This window comes from Pseudophryne corroboree, chromosome 5 (assembly GCF_028390025.1).
Source record: "Pseudophryne corroboree isolate aPseCor3 chromosome 5, aPseCor3.hap2, whole genome shotgun sequence".
Classification (NCBI taxonomy): domain Eukaryota; kingdom Metazoa; phylum Chordata; class Amphibia; order Anura; family Myobatrachidae; genus Pseudophryne; species Pseudophryne corroboree.
The window spans coordinates 273,262,169-273,284,721 of record NC_086448.1 but is presented as its reverse complement, the minus strand read 5'-3'; the positions used below and the strand labels follow the sequence as shown (position 1 = coordinate 273,284,721).

Sequence of the window (22,553 nt, the reverse complement as noted above, 5' to 3'; positions counted from 1 at the left end):
ACAATCTATATTCAAGTTTGGACACGCCCCTCACAACTAATCTCTCTGCACATGTTATGGTGCCCATACACTTGTGCGATGCCCTGCGACGCGACATCGCGGGGCATCGCACCGGCAGTTCAGGTGCAATGAAATCGCACCTGAACTGCCAAAGTGATTACCATGCGATTGGTCGCATGGTAATCACGTAATGGGCACGTCATCGCCGAGTGGGAGCTGCCTCCGTCCGCTCCCGGCGGGTGCCCATCGCGCATCGCAGTGCGATATATATCATGTGTTTTTAAAACACATGCGATCGCACTGCGATTCGATAAATATTAAGTGCAGCACATACTATCTTGAGACGCAAGATTCGACCGGCGTGCCCACGCATCGCAAGGTACCTAAAATGTGCATACAATCCTTCGATTTCTCTCACAGATGCGGTCGAAATTAAAGGTTAGCACCGATTATCTCAAGTGTATGGGCTACATCTGCCCCGGGTGGTATTCATGTGACCGCCGGTCAGCTGACCGACAGTCACATGACCTCCTCCGTGAGCCCGACGGCTCACTATCCCGATGGTCGGCATGCCGACCAACAGGGACTATTTCCACTCGTGGGTGTCCACGACACCCATAGAGTGGGAATAGAACCCGTGGCGACCGCAGGTCGCCACCGAGCCCGCAGCGTGGCGAGCGCAGCGAACCCGCAAGGGGCTTGCTGCACTCGCCCCTCTCCGCCGGGATCCCGGCGTCGGTATGCTGCCGGGATCCCGGCGTCGGTAAGGTGACCGGCGGTCAGGAGACCGCCGGTCACCAGTACTACACCCATCTGCCCCACCTGCAGTGCAGCATGGTTTTACCAAAATGCACAGCTACTTGGTATTTTTTGCTTTGTTTCTACTCAGAATCAGCCCTCCTGTGTCTAAATCCTTTGTATTACCTTATGTGAAAACATACACACAACCAGAAAGATAAACAAGATTTATTTTATTAAAAAAAAAAAAAAAAAAGTGTAATTACATATACAAAAAAATAACATCTCTCATTGAGGTTTGTAAAATTTGCTTTGAACAAAGACCCGCGGCACACAGAGGCCTTCCTTCTTATTCACTGTCTCCCGCTGCACGTACACATTAGAGACTTCCTTGTACCCCGCTGTGGTGAAGAGAAGCTGCAAATGTTCTGAAATAACGGAAATAATAAGATTTTACTTACCGATAAATCTATTTCTCGTAGTCCGTAGTGGATGCTGGGGACTCCGTCAGGACCATGGGGATCAGCGGCTCCGCAGGAGACAGGGCACAAAACTAAAGCTTTAGGATCAGGTGGTGTGTACTGGCTCCTCCCCCTATGACCCTCCTCCAAGCCTCAGTTAGGATACTGTGCCCGGACGAGCGTACACAATAAGGAAGGATATCGAATCCCGGGTAAGACTCATACCAGCCACACCAATCACACCGTATAACTTGTGATCTAAACCCAGTTAACAGTATGACAAACGTAGGAGCCTCTGAACAGACGGCTCACAACAATAACAACCCGATTTTTTTGTAACAATAACTATGTACAAGTATTGCAGACAATCCGCACTTGGGATGGGCGCCCAGCATCCACTACGGACTACGAGAAATAGATTTATCGGTAAGTAAAATCTTACTTTCTCTGACGTCCTAAGTGGATGCTGGGGACTCCGTCAGGACCATGGGGATTATACCAAAGCTCCCAAACGGGCGGGAGAGTGCGGATGACTCTGCAGCACCGAGTGAGAGAACTCCAGGTCCTCCTCAGCCAGGGTATCAAATTTGTAGAATTTTACAAACGTATTTGCTCCTGACCAAGTAGCAGCTCGGCAAAGTTGTAAAGCCGAGACCCCTCGGGCAGTCGCCCAAGATGAGCCCACCTTCCTTGTGGAATGGGCATTTATATATTTTGGCTGTGGCAGTCCTGCCACAGAATGTGCAAGCTGAATTGTACTACACATTCAACTAGCAATCGTCTGCTTAGAAGCAAGAGCACCCAGTTTTTTGGGTGCATACAGGATAACAGCAAGTCAGTTTTCCTGACTCCAGCCGTCCTGGAAATCTATATTTTCAGGGCCCTGACAACATCTAGCAACTTGGAGTCCTCCAAGTCTCTAATAGCCGCAGGTACCACAATAAGCTGGTTCAGATGAAACGCTGACACCAACTTAGGGAGAAACTGGGGACGAGTCCGCAGCTCTGCCCTGTCCGAATGGACAATCAGATATGGGCTTTTGTGAGACAAAGCCGCCAATTCTGACACTCGCCTGGCCGAGGCCAGGGCCAACATCATGGTCACTTTCCATGTGAGATATTTCAAATCCACAGATTTGAGCGGTTTAAACCAACGTGATTTGAGGAATCCCAGGACTACGTTGAGATCCCACAGTGCCACTGGAGGCACAAAAGGGGGTTGTATATGCAGTACTCCCTTGTCAAATTTCTGGACTTCAGGAACTGAAGCCAATTCTTTCTGGAAGAAAATCGACAGGGCCGAAATTTGAACCTTAATGGACCCCAATTTGAGGCCCATAGACACTCCTGTTTGCAGGAAATGCAGGAATCGACCGAGTTGAAATTTCTTCGTGGGGCCTTCCTGGCCTCACACCACGCAACATATTTTCGCCACATGTGGTGATAATGTTGTGCGGTCACCTCCTTCCTGGCTTTGACCAGGGTAGGAATGACCTCTTCCGGAATGCCTTTTTCCCTTAGGATCCGGCGTTCAACCGCCATGCCGTCAAACGCAGCCGCGGTAAGTCTTGGAACAGACATGGTACTTGCTGAAACAAGTCCCTTCTTATCGGCAGAGGCCCTGAGTCCTCTGTGAGCATCTCTTGAAGTTCCGGGTACCAAGTCCTTCTTGGCCCATCCGGAGCCACGATTATAGTTCTTACTCCTCTACGTCTTATAATTCTCAGTACCTTTGGTATGAGAAGCAGAGGAGGGAACACATACACCGACTGGTACACCCCTGGTGTTACCAGAACGTCCACAGCTATTGCCTGAGGGTCTCTTGACCTGGCGCAATACCTGTCCAGTTTGTTCAGGCGGGACGCCATCATGTCCACCTTTGGTCTTTCCCAACGGTGCACAATCATGTGGAAAAAACTTCTCGATGAAGTCCCCACTCTCCCGGGTGGAGGTCGTGCAGAGGAAGTCTGCTTCCCAGTTGTCCACTCCCGGAATGAAAACTGCTGACAGTGCTATCACATGATTTTCCGCCCAGCGAAGAATCCTTGCAGTTTCTGCCATTGTCCTCCTGCTTCTTGTGCCGCCCTGTCTGTTTACGTGGGCGACTGCCGTGATGTTGTCCCACTGGATCAATACCGGCTGACCTTGAAGCAGAGGTCTTGCTAAGCTTAGAGCATTGTAAATTGCTCTTAGCTCCAGTATATTTATGCGGAGAGAAGTCCCCAGACTTGATCACACTCCCTGGAAATTTTTTCCCTGTGTGACTGCTCCCCAGCCTTTCAAGCTGGAATCCGTGGTCACCAGGACCCAGTCCTGAATGCATAACTGTGGCACTTTAGTAGATGAGCACTCTGCAGCCACCACAGAAGAGACACCCTTGTCCTTGGAGACAGGGTTATCCGCTGATGCATCTGAAGATGCGATCCGGACCATTTGTCCAGCAGATCCCACTGAAAAGTTCTTGCGTGAAATCTGCCGAATGGAATCGCTTCGTAAGAAGCCACCATTTTTCCCAGGACCTTTGTGCAATGATGCACTGACACTTTTCCTGGTTTTTGGAGGTTCCTGACTAGCTCGGATAACTCCCTGGCTTTCTCCTCCGGGAGAAACACCTTTTTCTGGACTGTCCAGAATCATCCCTAGGGACAGCAGACGTGTCGTCGGAGACAGCTGCGATTTTGGAATATTTAGAATCCACCCGTGCTGTCGTAGAACTACTTGAGATAGTGCTACTCAGACCTCCAACTGTTCTCTGGACCTTGCCCTTATCAGGAGATCGTCCAAGTAAGGGATAATTAAGACGCCTTTTCTTTGAAGAAGAATCATCATTTCGGCCATTACCTTGGTAAAGACCCGGGGTGCCGTGGACAATCCAAACGGCAGCGTCTGAAACTGATAGTGACAGTTTTGTACCACGAACCTGAGGTACCCTTTGTGAGAAGGGCAAATTTGGACATGGAGGTAAGCATCCTTGATGTCCAGGGACACCATATAGTCCCCTTCTTCCTGGTTCGCTATCACTGCTCTGCGTGACTCCATTTAGAATAGGTCTCACCTAGCCGTCTGGCTTCAGTACCACAATATAGTGTGGAATAATACCCCTTTACTTGTTGTAGGAGGGGTACTTTGATTATCACCTGCTGGGAATACAGCTTGTGAATTGTTTCCAATACTGCCTCCCTGTCGGAGGTAGACGTTGGTAAAGCAAACTTCAGGAACCTGCGAGGGGGAGACGTCTCAAATTTCCAATCTGTACCCCTGGGATACTACTTGTAGGATCCAGGGGTCCACTTGCGAGTGAGCCCACTGCGTGCTGAAACTCTTGAGACGACCCCCCACCGCACCTGTTTGTACGGCCCCAGCGTCATGCTGAGGACTTGGCAGAAGCGGTGGAAGGCTTCTGTTCCTGGGAATGGGCTGCCTGCTGCAGTCTTCTTCCCTTACCTCTATCCCTGGGCAGATATTATGGGGACGAAAGGACTGAGGCTGAAAAGACTATGTCTTTTTCTGCTGAGATGTGACTTGGGGTAAAAAAGGTGGATTTTCTAGCTGTTGCCGTGGCCACCAGGTCCGATGGACCGACCCCAAATAACTCCTCCCCTTTATACGGCAATACTTCCATGTGCCGTTTGGAATCTGCATCACCTGACCACTGTCGTGTCCATAAACATCGTCTGGCAGATATGGACATCGCACTTACTCTTGATGCCAGAGTTTCGCATATATAGAAATGCATCTTTTAAATGCTCTATAGCATAGGTCTTCAACCTGTGGCCCTCCAGCTGCTGCGGAACTACACATCCCAGCATGCCCTGCCTCAGTTTTACCATGCCTTAATAGCAAAACTGTGGCAGGGCATGGTGGGATGTGTAGTTCCGCAGCAGCTGGAGGGCCACAGGTTGAAGACCCATGCTCTATAGTCAATAAAATACTGTCCCTGTCAAGGGTATCAATATTTCCAGTCAGGGAATCCGACCAAGCCACCCCAGCGCTGCCCATCCAGGCTGAGGCGATCGCTGGTCGCAGTATAACACCAGTATGTGTGTATATACTTTTTAGGATATTTTCCAACCTCCTATCAGTTGGCTCCTTGAGGGCGTCCGTATCTGGAGACGGTAACGCCACTTGTTTTTATAAGCGTGTGAGCGCCTTATCCACCCTAAGGTGTGTTTCCCAACGCGCCATAACTTCTGGCGGGAAAGGGTATACCGCCAATAATTTTCTATCGGGGGAAACCCACGCATCATCACACACTTCATTTAATTTATCTGATTCAGGAAAAACCACATGTAGTTTTTTCACACTCCACATAATACCCTTTTTTGTGGTACTTGTAGTATCAGAAATATGTAACATCTCCTTCATTGCCCTTAACAAGTAACGTGTGGCCCTAAAGGAAAATACGTTTGTTTCTTCACCGTCGACACTGGAGTCAGTGTCCGTGTCTGTGTCGACCGACTGAGGTAAAAGGACGTTTTAACGCCCCTGACGGTGTTTTAGACGCCTGGACAGGTACTAATTGGTTTGCCGGCCGTCTCATGTCGTCAACCGACCTTGCAGCGTGTTGACATTATCACGTAATTCCTTAAATAAGCCATCCATTCCGGTGTCGACTCCCTAGAGTGACATCACCATTACCGGCAATTGCTCCGCCTCCTCACCAACATCGTCCTCATACATGTCGACACACAAGTACCGACACACAGCACACACACAGGGAATGCTCTGATAGAGGACAGGACCCCACTAGCCCTTTGGGGAGACAGAGGGAGAGTTTGCCAGCACACACCAAAAACGCTATATTATACAGGGACAACCTTTATATAAGTGTTTTTCCCTTATAGCATTTTAATATATATATACATATCGCCAAATAAGTGCCCCCCCTCTCTGTTTTAACCCTGTTTCTGTAGTGCAGTGCAGGGGAGAGCCTGGGAGCCTTCCCACCAGCATTTCTGTGAGGGAAAATGGCGCTGTGTGCTGAGGAGAATAGGCCCCGCCCCCTTTTCGGCGGGCTTCTTCTCCCGTTTTTCTGAGACCTGGCAGGGGTTAAATACATCCATATAGCCTCCAGGGGCTATATGTGATGTATTTTTAGCCAGAATAAGGTATTATACATTGCTGCCCAGGGCGCCCCCAGCAACGCCCTGCACCCTCCGTGACCGTTGGTGTGAAGTGTGTGACAACAATGGCGCACAGCTGCAGTGCTGTGCGCTACCTTCATGAAGACTGAAGAGCCTTCTGCCGCCTGTTTCCGGACCTTCAATCTTCAGCATCTGTAAGGGGGGTCGGCGGCGCGGCTCCGGGACGAACCCCAGGGTGAGACCCGTGTTCCGACTCCCTCTGGAGCTAATGGTGTCCAGTAGCCTAAGAAGCCAATCCATCCTGCACGCAGGTGAGTTGAACTTCTCTCCCCTAAGTCCCTCGATGCAGTGAGCCTGTTGCCAGCAGGACTCACTGAAAATAAGAAACCTAAAAACTTTTTCTAAGCAGCTCCTTAAGAGAGCCACCTAGATTGCACCCTGCTCGGACGGGCACAAAAACCTAACTGAGGCTTGGAGGAGGGTCATAGGGGGAGGAGCCAGTACACACCACCTGATCCTAAAGCTTTAGTTTTGTGCCCTGTCTCCTGCGGAGCCGCTGATCCCCATGGTCCTGACGGAGTCCCCAGCATCCACTTAGGACGTCAGAGAAAAGAACCTTACTAAAGCCTGTTTGGGAAGCATTTTCCTTCAGTATTTAAACGTTAAAGACACTTATAGTGATAACTTCCAAAGCAGGTGACTTTATATCATTTTGTGTAAAGCTTATATAGTTATTTTCCACACATAAGGCCTGATACAGAGTTGAACGTACACCTATTTGCACAGCGTATATCGTATTTTTTTTGTACTGTGTACTCTTCGGAACCAGGCGTAACAGGGTGTTCTAATGTAGGGAAACATCAGTCAGGACATGCAAACAGAACTGCGTCCTATACAAAGTAAGACAGAAAAGTAAATACTCCTGGCGTAACATTGGCTCCAAGGGCAACCTAATGATGAGGACATGTATCAGACCAAGCATTTGGATATAGGGTGGGTGCACGTATTTGTACAACTCTGCTGATTTGCATTCAGTTTAGCACATTGGCCCTCATTCCGAGTTGTTCGCTCGCAAGCTGCTTTTAGCAGCATTGCACACGCTAAGCCGCCGCCTACTGGGAGTGAATCTTAGCATAGTAAAATTACGAACGAAAGATTAGCAGAATTGCGAATAGACACTTCTTAGCAGTTTCTGAGTAGCTCCAGACTTACTCTTCCAGTGCGATCAGTTCAGTCAGTTTCGTTCCTGGTTTGACGTCACAAACACTCCCAGCGTTCGCCCAGACACTCCCCCATTTCTTCAGACACTGCCGCGTTTTTCCCAGAAACGGCAGCGTTTTTTCACACACACCCATAAAACGGCCAGTTTCCGCCCAGAAACACCCACTTCCTGTCAATCACATTACGATCACCAGAACGAAGAAAAAACCTCGTAATGGCGTGAGTAAAATTCCTAACTGCATAGCAAATTTACTTGGCGCAGTCGCAGTGCGAACATTGCGCATGCGCAATTAGCGGAAAATCGCTGCGATGCGAAGAAAATTACCGAGCGAACAACTCGGAATGACCACCATTGTGTATCTCAGAAAAGCAGCATCTAATTATGGGGGAGATGTATCAAACCGTTTAAAGATGGTGCTTCTCCCTATCAGCTTCTCCCTTTTATTTTATAAAATGTATCTGATAAATGCTCACTAGAAGCCAGAGCCGGTCCTAGGCATAGGCAAATTGGGCAAATGCCTAGGGGCACAAGCAGCCTATGCTGATTAAAATGATATGCAGCATGCCTATATTCTGAGTGTGACTGCAGCTGTATCTGCATATGAAATGCTACGTTACAGTTTATTCCTGAAAATCACTGTAACATAGCACTTTGTAAGCAGACACAGCCACGGTCGCACACAGAATATAGGCATGCTGCGTATCATTTTAATCAGCAAAAGCTGCTTGTGTATCCTAGTCACATAGCAATGCAAATAAGGTGCACTGTGGACATAAAAAAGGCACCCAACGTTAGCAGAGCTGCCAGCTGACTCACGCCAGGCATCTCCTGCTCCATGGCGTATTGAGGCAAGATGTATGAGGACACATCTGAATCAAAGCAGAGGCAGAGGTCACAGTGTTAGTGCTGTGTGCGGGTGGGTTGGTTGTGCAATAGTGTTCTGCATATGTGTAAGGGGCATTATGTGTGTCATGCATAAACGCATTAATAATGTGCAGCATATTGTATGTGTAAGGAGCACTATGTGTGTCATGTGTATAAATGCATTAATAATGTGTTGCATATGCGTAAGGCGCATTATGTTTATAAGGACATTTATAATGTGTGTCATATGTGTAAGGGGAATTACTGTGTGGTATTATGTGTATAAGGTGCTCTACCGTGTGGCGTTTCATATAAAAAGGGCACTACTGTGTGGTCTAATGTGAATAAAGAACAATATGGTGTGGTATAATGTGAATATAGTAGCACTACTGTCTTGTGTAATTTGAACTGGGGGTACTTTTGTGTGGTTATTCCCCTTCCCAGCAAGAACACGCCCCTTTTAGGGCTACGTGCCATATGTGAGCACTGTTTCTATTTAAAATATAGAGGGTAGGAGCACCAAAATGAGGACTGCTATTGATGAGGGGTGATGTTGCTGAGAAAGGGGTGCAGGGTCAGAGGCGGAACTAGCCTCAGTGCTAGGGGGCGCCAGCCAATATCTTGCCTAGGGCATCATATTGGTTAGTGCCGGCCCTGCTAGAAGCGGACAGTTGCTTGACAACCTTTTCACTCTTTAGAAGGTTTGACACATCTCTCCCGAAGTATACTAGGTAGATACCTGTCCTACAGGTTCTTGCTTGCATGCATATAGAACATGTATTAAGCCTTTCCCATAAACACCTCAGCAGTGCATCATGCATGGTTATTCAGTTAGAAGAATGCTCTCCTTCCTGTTGCTACACTGGCAGTTGAGAAATTTGGGCGTTGCATACAGTATATGCTAACTGTAATGCCCAGCAAGACAGAAGAACATGTGCACCCTATCAAGAAACATGCTGGTACATAAAACGTATGCCCACATTACAATTTATTTAGCGACGGCTAACCACCAGCATCAGAGAGAAGTGCCACTGCCACAGAGAACATAAGAAAATGAATAAGGAACAATTTAGAGTCTCACTGTGACACTGGCTGATGGGTGTCACCCCAGCACGAAAGATCTCTGGAGGTAAACATATAATCTATGAAGCAAACTTTCCCAATTATTCTACAGTCTGAAACCAATCTGGCTACCGACCAATGCTTCCCCATTTAACCAGACCAATTCTTTCACAGGATTAGTTTTGTTTTTAAACTCAGAAGAAAGTGAATACACATGCCTCAATGTCATTCTGACAGCATCGTTAGGCAAAGCAAATTGTGATGAATAAATTAACTGATCATGAAATTTATTTAAAAAACATGTTAAGTATCAGATAAGTGTCAGTAGCATTTCTGCAGCCAGGCACAGTCACTCCTTTCATGCACTTCATCCTACAAAGTGGTATCTTACATCTATTGGCACTTTGAAGTTTTTATAGGTTAGTACAGTGGTTCCCAAACTTTTTGGAATCATGGCGCTCTAGAGCATCAGAATTTTTTTCACGGCACCTCCAGGACAAAAGTTTCTTATTGAGAAATTTAGAAAGAAAATCTTAAATTAAGTAAATTGTGTTTCTATGTCATCCTTAGGTTCCAATGTGTGGTGAGGGACAAGATTTTCTTCTGTTTGACCACATATTTTATGATTGACAGCTACCAGCACTGGTTTTGCCTATTACATTGACCAGAAAATAAGATTTTACTTACCGATAAATCTATTTCTCGTAGTCCGTAGTGGATGCTGGGGACTCCGTCAGGACCATGGGGATATAGCGGCTCCGCAGGAGACAGGGCACAATAATAAAAGCTTTAGGATCAGGTGGTGTGCACTGGCTCCTCCCCCTATGACCCTCCTCCAAGCCTCAGTTAGGATACTGTGCCCGGACGAGCGTGCATAATAAGGAAGGATATTGAATCCCGGGTAAGACTCATACCAGCCACACCAATCACACCGTACAACCTGTGATCTGAACCCAGTTAACAGTATGATAACAACGAAGGAGCCTCTGAAAAGATGGCTCACAACAAGAATAACACGATTTTTGTAACAATAACTATGTACAAGTATTGCAGACAATCCGCACTTGGGATGGGCGCCCAGCATCCACTACGGACTACGAGAAATAGATTTATCGGTAAGTAAAATCTTATTTTCTCTGACGTCCTAGTGGATGCTGGGGACTCCGTCAGGACCATGGGGATTATACCAAAGCTCCCAAACGGGCGGGAGAGTGCGGATGACCCTGCAGCACCGAATGAGAGAACTCCATGTCCTCCTCAGCCAGGGTATCAAATTTGTAGAATTTAGCAAACGTGTTTTCCCCTGACCAAGTAACTGCTCGGCAAAGTTGTAAAGCCGAGACCCCTCGGGCAGTCGCCCAAGATGAGCCCCCTTCCTTTTGGAATGGGCTTTTACCGATTTTGGCTTTGGCAGGCCTGCCACAGAATGTGTAAACTGAATTGTATTACAAATCCAGCGAGCAATCGTCTGCTTAGAAGCAGGAGCACCCATCTTGTTGGGTGCATACAGGCTAAACAGCGAGTCAGATTTTCTGACTCCAGTCTTCCTGGAAACATATTTTTCAGGGCCCTGACAACGTCAAGTAACTTGGAGTCCTCCAAGTCCCTAGTACCCGCAGGTACCACAATAGGTTGGTTCATGTGAAAAACAGAAAACACCTTAAGGAGAAATTGAGGACGAGTCCTCAATTCTGCCCTGTCAGAATGAAAAATTAAGTAAGGGCTTTATATATGATAAAGCCGCCAATTCTGACACACGCCTGGCTGAAGCCAGGGCTAATAGCATCGTCACCTTCCATGTGAGATATTTTAAGTCCACAGTGGTGAGTGGTTCAAACCAATGTGACTTTAGGAAACTCAAAACAACATTGAGATCCCAAGGTGCCACTGGGGCACAAAAGGAGGCTGTATATGCAGTACCCCTTTTACAAACATCTGAAAGTCAGGCACTAAAGCCAGTTCTTTCTGGAAGAAATTCGACAGGGCCGAAATTTGAACCTTAATGGACCCTAATTTTAGGCCCATAGACAGTCCTGTTTTCAGGAAATGTAAGAAACGACCCAGTTGGAATTCCTCTGTAGGGGCCTTCTTGGCCTCACACCACGCAACATATCTTCGCCAAATGCGGTGAAAATGTTTTGCGGTTACATCCTTCCTGTCTTCGACCAGGGTAGGGATGACTTCATCTGGAATGCCCTTTCAGGATCCGGCGTTCAACCGCCATGCCGTCAAACGCGGCCGCGGTAAGTCTTGGAACAGACAAGGCCCCTGCTGGAGCAGGTCCTTTCTTAAAGGTAGAGGCCACGGGTCTTCCGTGAACATCTCTTGAAGTTTCGGGTACCAAGTCCTTCTTGGCCAATCCGGAACCACGAGTATCATTCTTACTCATCTCCCTCTTATGATTCTCAGTACTTTTTGTATGAGAGGCATAGGAGGGAACACATACTCTGACTGGTACATCCACAGTGTTACCAGAGCGTCCACCGCTATTGCCTGAGGGTCCCTTGACCTGGCGCAATATCTAGTTTTTTGTTCAGGCGGGACGCCATCATGTCCACCTTTGGTTTTTCACAACGGTTTACAATCATGCGGAAGACTTCCCGATGAAGTCCCCACTCTCCCGGGTGGAGGTCATGCCTGCTGAGGAAGTCTGCTTCCCAGTTTTCCACTCCCGGAATGAACACTGCTGAGAGTGTTATCACATGATTTTTCGCTCAGCGAAGAATCCTTGCAGTTTCTGCCATTTCCCTCCTGCTTCTTGTGCCGCCCTGTCTGTTTACGTGGGCGACTGCCGTGATGTTGTCCCACTGGATCAATACCGGCTGACCTTGAAGCAGAGGTCTTGCTAAGCTTAGAGCATTGTAAATTGCCCTTAGCTCCAGTATATTTATGTGGAGAGAAGTCTCCAGACTCGATCACACTCTCTGGAAATTTTTTCCTTGTGTGACTGCTCCCCAGCCACTCAGGCTGGCATCCGTGGTCACCAGGACCCAGTCCTGAATGCCGAATCTGCGGCCCTTTCATAGATGAGCACTCTGCAGCCACCGCAGAAGAAACACCCTTGTCCTTGGAGACAGGGTTATCCGCTGATGCATCTGAAGATTTCACAGGATCCTTGTGCAATGATGCACTGATACTTTTCCTGGTTTTAGGAGGTTCCTGACTAGCTCGGATAACTCCCTGGCTTTCTTCTCCGGGAGAAAACATCCTTTTCTGGACTGTGTCCAGAATCATCCCTAGGAACAGTAGACGTGTCGTCGGAAAAAAATGCGATTTTGGAATATTTAGAATCCACTCGTGCTGTCGTAGAACTACTTAAGATAGTGCTACTCCGACCTCCAACTGTTCTCTGGACCTTGCCCTTATCAGGAAAGCGTCCATATTTCTTTTAAGAAGAATCATCATTTCGGCCATTACCTTGGTAAAGACCCGGGGTGCCGTGGACAATCCAAACGGCAGCGTCTGAACTGATAGTGACAGTTCTGTACCACGAACCTGAGGTTCCCTTGGTGAGAAGGGCAAATTTGGACATGTAGGTAAGCGTCCCTGATATCCAGTGACACCATATCGTCCCCTTCTTCCTGGTTCGCTATCACTGCTCTGAGTGACTCCATCTTGATTTGAACGCTTGTATGTAAGTGTTCAAATATTTCAGATCTCACCTAGCCGTCTGGCTTCAGTACCACAATATAGTGTGGAATAATACCCCTTCCCTTGTTGTAGAAGGGGTACTTTGATTATCACCTGCTGGGAATACAGCCTGTGAATTGTTCCCAATACTGCCTCCCTGTCGGAGGGAGACGTTGGTAAAGCAGACTTCAGGAACTTGTGAGGGGGAGACGTCTCGAATTTCCAATGTACACCTGGGATACTACGTGTAGGATCCAGGAGTCCACTTGTGAGTGAGCCCACTGCGTGCTGAAACTCTTGAGATGACCCCCTACCGCACCTGAGTCCGCTTGTACGGCCCCAGCGTCATGCTGCGGACTTGGCAGAAGCTGTGGATGGCTTCTGTTCCTGGGAATGGGCTGCCTACTGCAGTCTTCTTCCCTTTCCTCTACCCCTGGGCAGATATGACTGGCCCTTTTGCCCGCCTGCCCTTATGGGGACGAAAGGACTGAGACTGAAAAGACTGTGTCCTTTTCTGCTGAGATGTGACTTGGGGTAACAAAAGGTGGATTTTTCAGCTGTTGCCATGGCCACCAGGTCCGATGGACCGCCCCTTTGTACGGCAATACTTCCATGTGCCGTCTGGAATCTGCATCACCTGACCACTGTCGTCTGGCAGATATGGACATCACATTTACTCTTGATGCCAGAATGCAAATATCCCTCTGCGCATCTCGCATATATAGAAATGCATCCTTAAAATGCTCTATAGTCAATAAAATCTTGTCCCTGTCAAGGGTATCAATATTTTCAGTCAGGAAATCCGACCAAGCCCCCTCAGCGCTGCACATCCAGGCTGAGGCGATTGCTGGTCGTAGTATAACACCAGTATATGTGTATATACTTTTAGGATATTTTTCAGCTTCCTATCAGCTGGCTCCTTGAGGGCTGCCGTATCTGGAGACGGTAACGCCACTTGTTTTTATAAGCGTGTGAGCGCCTTATTCACCCTAAGGTGTGTTTCCCAACTCGCCCTAACTTCTGGCGGGAAAAGGTATACCGCCAATAATTTTCTATCGGAGGAAACCCACGTATCATCACACACTTCATTTAATTTATCTGATTCAGGAAAAACTACAAGTAGTTTATTCACACCCTACATAATACCCTTATTTGTGGTACTTGTAGTATCAGAAATATGTAACACCTCCTTCATTGCCCTTAACATGAAACGTGTGGCCCTAAAGGAAAATACGTTTGTTTCTTCACCGTCGACACTGGAGTCAGTGTCTGTGTCGACCGACTGAGGTAAATGGGCGTTTTTACAAGCCCCTGACGGTGTCTGAGACGCCTGGACAGGTACTAATTTGTTTGCCGGCCGTCTCATGTCGTCAACCGACCTTGCAGCGTGTTGACATTATCACGTAATTCCTAAATAAGCCATCCATTCCAGTGTCTACTCCCTAGAGAGTGACATCACCAATACAGGCAATTTGCTCCGCCTCCTCACCAACATCGTCCTCCTACATGTCGACACACACGTACCGACACACAGCACACACACAGGGAATGCTCTGACAGAGGACAGGACCCCACTAGCCCTTTGGGGAGACAGAGGGAGAGTTTGCCAGCACACACCAAAAACGCTATAATTATACAGGGACAACCCCTTATACAAGTGTTTTCCCTTATAGCATTTTTATATATGTAATCATATCGCCAAATAAGTGCCCCCCCTCTCTGTTTTAACCCTGTTTCTGTAGTGCAGTGCAGGGGAGAGCCTGGGAGCCTTCCTCACAGCAGAGCTGAGCAGGAAAATGGCGCCGTGTGCTGAGGAGAATAGGCCCCGCCCCCTTTTCGGCGGGCTCTTCTCCCGGAGTTTGTGAGATCTGGCAGGGGTTAAATACATCCATATAGCCTCAAGGGCTATATGTGATGTATTTTAGCCATAAAAGGTATAATACATTGCTGCCCAGAGCGCCCCCCCCAGCGCCCTGCACCCTCAGTGACAGTTGGTGACTGTTGGTGAAGTGTGCTGACAACAATGGCGCACAGCTGCAGTGCTGTGCGCTACCTTATGAAGACTGAAAGTCTTCTGCCGCCTGTTTCTGGACCTCTTCAACTTCGGCATCTGTAAGGGGGGTCGGCGGCGCGGCTCCGGGACGAACCCCAGGGTGAGACCTGTGTTCCGACTCCCTCTGGAGCTAATGGTGTCCAGTAGCCTAAGAAGCAAATCCATCCTGCACGCAGGTGAGTTTTCTTCTCTCCCCTAAGTCCCTCGTAGCAGTGAGCCTGTTGCCAGCAGGACTCACTGAAAATAAAAAACCTAACATAAACTTTTATTCTAAGCAGCTCAGGAGAGCCACCTAGATTGCACCCTTCTCGTCGGGCACAAAAATCTAACTGAGGCTTGGAGGAGGGTCATAGGGGGAGGAGCCAGTGCACACCACCTGATCCTAAAGCTTTTATTATTGTGCCCTGTCTCCTGCGGAGCCGCTATATCCCCATGGTCCTGACGGAGTCCCCAGCATCCACTAGGACGTCAGAGAAATAATTTTAAGTGGTCCTGGACTACCAATCCAATTACCAGTTAAAGCAGGTAGCGCTACTTCCTTTCTTATTTCATTTTTTTTTTTTTTTGAGAGAAAAAGTTTTATTGATTTTTGATTATTAACAATAAACAAGATATTCGTAAAGCAGGAGTTACAAGTATCAAACAATGGCACATATCGTACTCAATAGCTAAATAGTAGTAACAGAATATCTACCTAGAGATGATAGCGTGAGTGTGGTAGGCCAAACAAATAAGTGTGCCTATGCATGAGGAACCACATAGAGGTGGTATTGCGCATCAAGTATGAACCGTAGCTAAAGGCAGAGGAATATCTCTCGGTGAAGCAATACAAACTACAAGAGAAGAGCAAGAGGTAAACGTAGCAATAGAAAAAAGAGCAAAAGAGGGGGAAAGAAATAGAGGGGGGGGGGGGGAAACAGACGGTCGGTCCCAACCGCCGGAGCAATGCGGCAGGTTAATACAGATTGGATAAGATATTATGTTAAATTATATTATATTATATGGTAGCTAACGGAGGTTCAGCACCAAAATATGTCGTCCAGGGAGACCACGTGGCAATAAAGTTGTCTGGGGTGTCACGGAGTACCGCAGTAATACGTTCTAGTCTATAGGTTTGCCATATAGCATTTATGGTAGCAGGGATTGTAGGGGGTGACATAGATTTCCAGTTAGCCACAATTTGGCATTTGGCCGTATTTAGAATATGCTTAGTTAGCTTCTGCTGTTGGCGAGGAGTGTAAGGTACTGGGCGAGAGAGCAGGGAATAGAAAGGTGACATCGGGATCGTTAGACCAAGGACGTTAAAAATAAGTTTATGGACCCTAGTCCAATATCCCTTAATCCGCGGGCAATTCCACCAAATGTGCAGCAGGGTTCTGCGTTGACCACACTGACGCCAACATCCATCCGAGCAGGAGGGATAAATTGAATGGAGACGCGAAGGCACCAGGTACAACGATAGTATAATTTGTAGGCATTTTCTTTAATTCGAACCGATATGGAGCTCGTGGAGATTTCCTGCCTGATCTCAGACCAATCATCTGGCGTCAGAGTTTCACCCACCTCCCGTTCCCAAGCCATCTCATGTGGCTCCTTCAGGGGCAAATTGTGAGCCAACAAAATTTGATATATAGCTGAGAGCAAGCCTTTGGTTGATCGACAAGTGCAACACAGGGATTCAAAGCTCGATTTACCTCCCATGGATGGTGATCTAGGGGTAGAGTTAAAAAGGTGACGTATCTGTAAGAATTGATAAAAGGTTGAGCGCGGGAGGGAGAGACGGGATTGCAGGTCAGCAAATGTGGGGAACGTGTGTAGTGGAGCAATGTCCAGAGGGAAGAGTATATTATGACTGGTCCATGAATCAAAAGCTAAATGGTTCTCGCCTGGCGGGAAGTCAGGATTGTTCCACAGAGGGGTGAGAAGAGGATGGAAAGAACGTAGCCGATAAAGCCGAGAACAAAGGTCCCAGATGGAAAGGGTAAATCGCACCGTAGGCAACAGAGAGGAAGCGGGGGGGCGACTATTCGACCGACACCATAGCAAGCTATAGGGGGAATACCTTTGGAGTGTGGCAGCCTCTAAATGTGTCCAGACTCTATGTCCAGGATTGTCGTGCCAAAGGACACACGTGGTTAGGTGAGCAGCTCTATAATATTTGAGAAGGTCAGGAACTCCCAGACCCCCCTCCAGGCGGTGCTTCTGAAGGATTCGCATCTTCACTCTGGGCCTCCGCCCTGCCCAGATAAATCTGGTAAGATCGGCCTGAAGATTTTTAAGAACTGAGGTGGGGACGTGAATGGGGAGAGTTTGCCACAGGTATAACATACGGGGTAACAAAGTCATTTTAACAGCCGTCATTCGTCCAAACCAGGACAGGATATATTTGTTCCAATTGGTCATATCATGTTTAATAGAGGATAGTAACCTGGGAAAATTGGCAGCATAGAGACCAGAATAGGACTTAGTTAAATAGATGCCCAAGTATTTGAGTTTATCAGACTGCCAAGTACACGGGAAGGAGGCCTGTAGGAGCCGAAGATCCGGGTCCACGACATGCAAGGCCAAAATTTCGGTTTTGTCCGAATTAATGTTATAATTTGAAAACAGACTGTACGTAGCTATCTCTTCCATCAGGTGTGGGAGGGAGACATGCGGGTCGGTCAGGGTAAGGATAACGTCGTCGGCATACAGTGCAATTTTGTGATTCTGGGTTCCCGACATGATACCAGATATATTATGGTTCAGCCTAATTCTAGCTGCTAATGGCTCCATAATAAGGGCAAAAAGTAGGGGGGAAAGGGGACAGCCCTGACGGGTGCCGTTACGTATGGGCAGAGGGTCAGAAGACAGGCCATTGATTAAGATGGAGGCTGAGGGATTCTGATATAGCGATGTGACACCTTTATAAAAGGCCCCATGTAAGCCCATATTGAGAAGCGTCTGTTGTAAGAATGGCCAGGCCACCCTGTCGAAGGCCTTCTCTGCGTCGAGGGCCACGACTAGAGTCGAAAGAGACTTATCTTGTGCCAACTGGATAAGGTCGATGAGACGCCTGGTATTATCTGCGGCCTGTCTAGAGGGAATAAAGCCGACCTGGTCGGGGTGAATGAGAGAGGCCAAAAATGGGGCAAGTCTGTTTGCCAGGATTTTAGCAAAAAGCTTTAGGTCGACATTTAGGAGCGAGATAGGTCGATAATTCTTCATTTCCAGAGGATCCCTATCTGGCTTTGGAATGAGGATAAGATTGGCCCTAGTGGTGGCCGCATCGAATGAACCCCCGTCCAGGACTGAGTTAAACAGAGATTGAAGCATAGGGAGTAAAGGGGTTGTAAATTTTTTTATAATACAGAGCAGTAAAGCCATCAGGGCCAGGGGCTGCGGTGCGGCGTAGCTGTTGAATGGCCACCGAAATTTCTTCTGTGGAGATAGGGGCATTAAGCGTGGACACGTCCGAGTCGGAGAGCTTAGGAAGTTTACAAGCGGATAGATAATCTCGAAGTTCAGTGACGTGATGAGAATCAGCGTCCAAAGTGGAGAGGAGGTTGTACAGAGATGTGTAATAGTCCCGAAATTGGGAAGCCATTCGTGTCGGGTCAAACGTGGTGGAACAGTCAGCACAGCGTAGTGAGACAATGCGGTTTTGAGTACGTTTCGCTCGAAGTTTCTGGGCTAGCAAAGTATCGGCCTTGTCTGACTTCTCGTAGAACCTCTGACGTGTCCACAAGAGTGCCTTGACTGCCTTCTTGGTGAGAATCTGAGACAACTGACCCTTAATTGCTAGGAGTTTGGAATACGTTTTCTTTTTGGGGCGGCGTTGATGCAAAAGGGTCAGGGCAGCAAGTTCCGATTCTAAGTCTCGGATCCGTTGTGCTTCGATTTTCCTTTGAGCAGCCGAGAGGCTTATGAGGTAGCCTCGAATGGTGGCCTTATGTGCCTCCCATAACAAGGAGGGAGGAATGTCTGGGGTCGCATTGTCTGCATAATAATTATTCAGTGCGGTGGTAATATCCGCAACATTGCATTTCTTGAGTAGGAGAGACTCATTTAGGCGCCAGCATCGGGTAGTGGGGGGTGAGGAAGATGAAATCTCAAGCAAAACAGCTGAGTGATCTGACCAGGTGATGGGGAGCGTCTGGGCACTGAGGAGTTTACGGGTTGTGTCCCGGTCGACAAACACATAGTCTATACGGATATAGAGGTAATGAGGTGGGGAGTAATGAGTAAAACCCTTTGCTGAGGGATACAAAGTTCTCAAACCGTCATACAAATTATAAAGTGATAAATGTGCTTGTAGACGCTTAGCCAGTTTGGTGGGAGTAGAAGCCGTAGCACCGGGACGAGACCTGTCCTGGACTGGGTCCATAGTGACATTGCAGTCTCCACCAATTATAGTCATGCCCGTCGGAAGACGGGAGAGGCTGTCAAAGAAGGCTGTAAAAAGAGAACCCTGCTGCGCATTAGGGATATATATGGAAGCCAAAACCAGAGGAGCCTGGTTATAGGAACATGAGAGAATAACGTAGCGGCCCTGAGGATCTGAAATAGTATCGTGAACAGTTATAGGGAGGCCTCGACGAATCATAATGGCAGTGCCCCTGCGTTTGGCAGGCATATTTGAATAATAGACGTGTGGAAATTGTTTGCAAGACATGGAGGGGTGCGGGGATTTAAAATGGGTTTCCTGGATCAAAACAATATCAGACTTCCGTCTATTAAATAATTGGATGGCCATGGCTCGTTTGGTGGGAGATTTAAGGCCGTTAGCATTAACCGAGATAACTTTCAAAGTCATGGTGGGAAGAAATGCGGATGACGCAGAGTGAAGGGCGGGAAGGGACCGAACCGACCATGGGGGTGGAGAGGAGGAGAGAAGGAGAAGAGAAAGAGAGAGAAGGGAGAGGAGTCCGTATAAGAATACAGAAGGGAGAAACCCTTTCCTGTAGGAGGGCCGGGTTTAACAAATAAAGGATAGGCGCCGTCCGGCGCATCCTTCGGTGGGGGGTGTGGGCTTGTGACAAAGCAACGAGGAAGGTGAGGAGAAAAATAGGGGAAAAAAGGGTATAATGAAAGCGACCAAGTGACGGGGGGATAGCGGAAGCTAACAGAGTTGCATCATTGAGACAGATAGGGACAGTGCGAGCAACAGGAACATAATGAGGGGGCGGGAGAGAACATGCAATGATATCAGATATTAAACAGACATCAATCTTACCAGGATAATATGGATAAGAACAAATAAACATCAAACTAATCAGAGACAAACATGAAAACGAATTTTAGAAGTAAAAAGCTACGTGGCTCTCACGTGTAGCCGGGTGGACAGCATCGCTCATGGCGTCGCAACCAGTAGGCCACACGGAGAGTATGAAAAACAGATGTGAATACATAGCAAACTGAAATGGAGGAGTAATCAGAAACCATAGAAATCACAATTAACAAAGGTTGTGTCATGTGGTGTCTGAGAATGTTCAAGAGGAACTTCAAATAGTAAAGTAGGGTGCGTACATCTCAACAGTATCAGGGGCCGAGTATAGGAGGGAATTAACAGAGAGTCCCCTAGTTCGTATCCAGAAAAAGATAACAACAATAATAAAAAACTGGACCTGGTGAGGTGGTAGTCATCCATGAGCGGGTGGCGGGTCAGTTAATGAACAGGCGGCCGACACAGCGAAGCCAAGTAGATAACCACAGCGTGTCGCCGAATGAGGAGGTCCGCCCGGCACGACCCAACCACCAGGCTATATAGAAAACATTGGAGGCAAATGTGAAAACGAAACTTATAAATAAAAAGATAAATGACCACGGCATATCGCCGAGCGGAGAGGTCCGCCCATTGCCTCATAACTACCAGGCCGTATAGAGAACATGGGAGACAAATGTTAAAATGAGACAAATTGGAACATAAGAGATATCTAAACAGTAGAAATCACATTAACGAAGACTGTGTCATGAAATACCAGCGAATGTTCAAGTGGTGAACCAGTCCGGAACTGGAGCTCCTGGGCCCAAGGCAGAGGGCGACAACTGGTTCTGGGTCGTCTCGGGTAGATCCTCAAAAATGCCAAGAGTCTTGAGCAAATCAACTCCCTGCGACGGGGTCCTGACTGCGAGCATAGTCCCGTTTCGTGTAACCAGAGAAAGTTCAAATGGTAGACCATTCCGGGATAGGAGCCCAGAAAAGTGTTCAGATAGAAGACCATTCCGAAGCTGGGGCTCTAGGGCCCGAAGCAGGGGGTGATAGTTGGTTCCGAGCCGACTCAGGTAGATCATCGTAGATGCCAAGAGTCTTAAGTAAATCAGCTCCCTGCGTCGGGGTTTTGATTGCAAACATAGTTCCATTCTGAGTGACTTGTAATTGAAAAGGGAAGCCCCACTTGTACCTAATGGAATGGGCACGGAGTGCCTTGGTTACAATGATGAGGTCTCTACGTTTTTGGAGGGTAGAGGGAGCAAGATCCTGAAAAAGTTGCAGCCGCACGTCTCACCCGGCGGGCAGGCCGCGCCACAGTTCACCACTCTCCCGGGAGGACAGCGGGCCGGGGAGGCAGAAGGGACCCTCGTGCAGTGTTCAGCGGTGGTAGAGGCTCCAGCAAGGGAATCGAGCCGCCGCCGGGCGGGTCCGTGTCCCTGGAAGTCAGCGGCGGGTCAGCATAGAAATCGAGGCCCAGGCTGAAGAGCTCAGGTAGGCCCCAGTCCGCAGGAGCTCCAGGTTTGCTCCCCGACTCCGTAGCACACACCTGGCCACCTCAGGGGGAAACAGGGGAACACCCAGCAGTAGTGTAGGTATGGGGATAAAGGAATAGGCCGATTTTAGAAGCTCAAACTGCAGGAGCTCCCCTCAGGCACATCCGTTCTCCTCAGCAGCTAGGCCACGCCCCCCCCCCCTTTCTTATTTCTTTGTAACATCTGATAAAACTACACTGCTCAAAAAAATAAAGGTAACACTAAAATAACACATCCTAGATCTGAATGAAAGAAATATTCTTATTAAATACTTTGTTCTTTACATAGCTGAATGTGCTGACAACAAAATCACACAAAAATTATCAATGGAAATCAAATTTATTAACCCATGGAGGTCTGGATTTGGAGTCACACTCAAAATTAAAGTGGAAAAACACACTACCACTAGAGTGAAAGCACCGCCAACTTTCAAAGGTGACCAAAATATCAGCCAGAAAGCATCGGAGATGAGAAGTGGTCTGTGGTCACCACTTGCCCAACAACTCCTTTATTGGGGGTGTCTTGCTAATTGCCTATAATTTCCACCTGTTGTCTATTCCATTTGCACAACAGCATGTGAAATTGATTGTCAATCAGTGTTGTTTCCTAAGTGGACAGTTTGATTTCACAGAAGTGTGATTGACTTGGAGTTACATTGTGTTGTTTAAGTGTTCCCTTTATTTGTTGGAGCAGTGTATATTACAAGCAGTTAGG

At 47.8% G+C, this 22,553-nt stretch overlaps 1 protein-coding gene across 2 annotated transcripts in view; it reads right to left on the bottom strand.

The window, feature by feature from the left end:
* Positions 1–977: 977 nt before the first annotated feature.
* Positions 978–22,553, bottom strand: part of METTL6 (methyltransferase 6, tRNA N3-cytidine) — a 69,565-nt gene continuing 47,989 nt past the window's right edge. For both annotated transcript variants that reach the window (XM_063922343.1, XM_063922342.1), the window contains exon 6: positions 978–1,166. In XM_063922343.1, the coding sequence (XP_063778413.1) occupies positions 1,027–1,166 (140 nt within the window). In that variant the 3' untranslated portion in view covers positions 978–1,026. The remainder of the gene's footprint in view (positions 1,167–22,553) is intronic.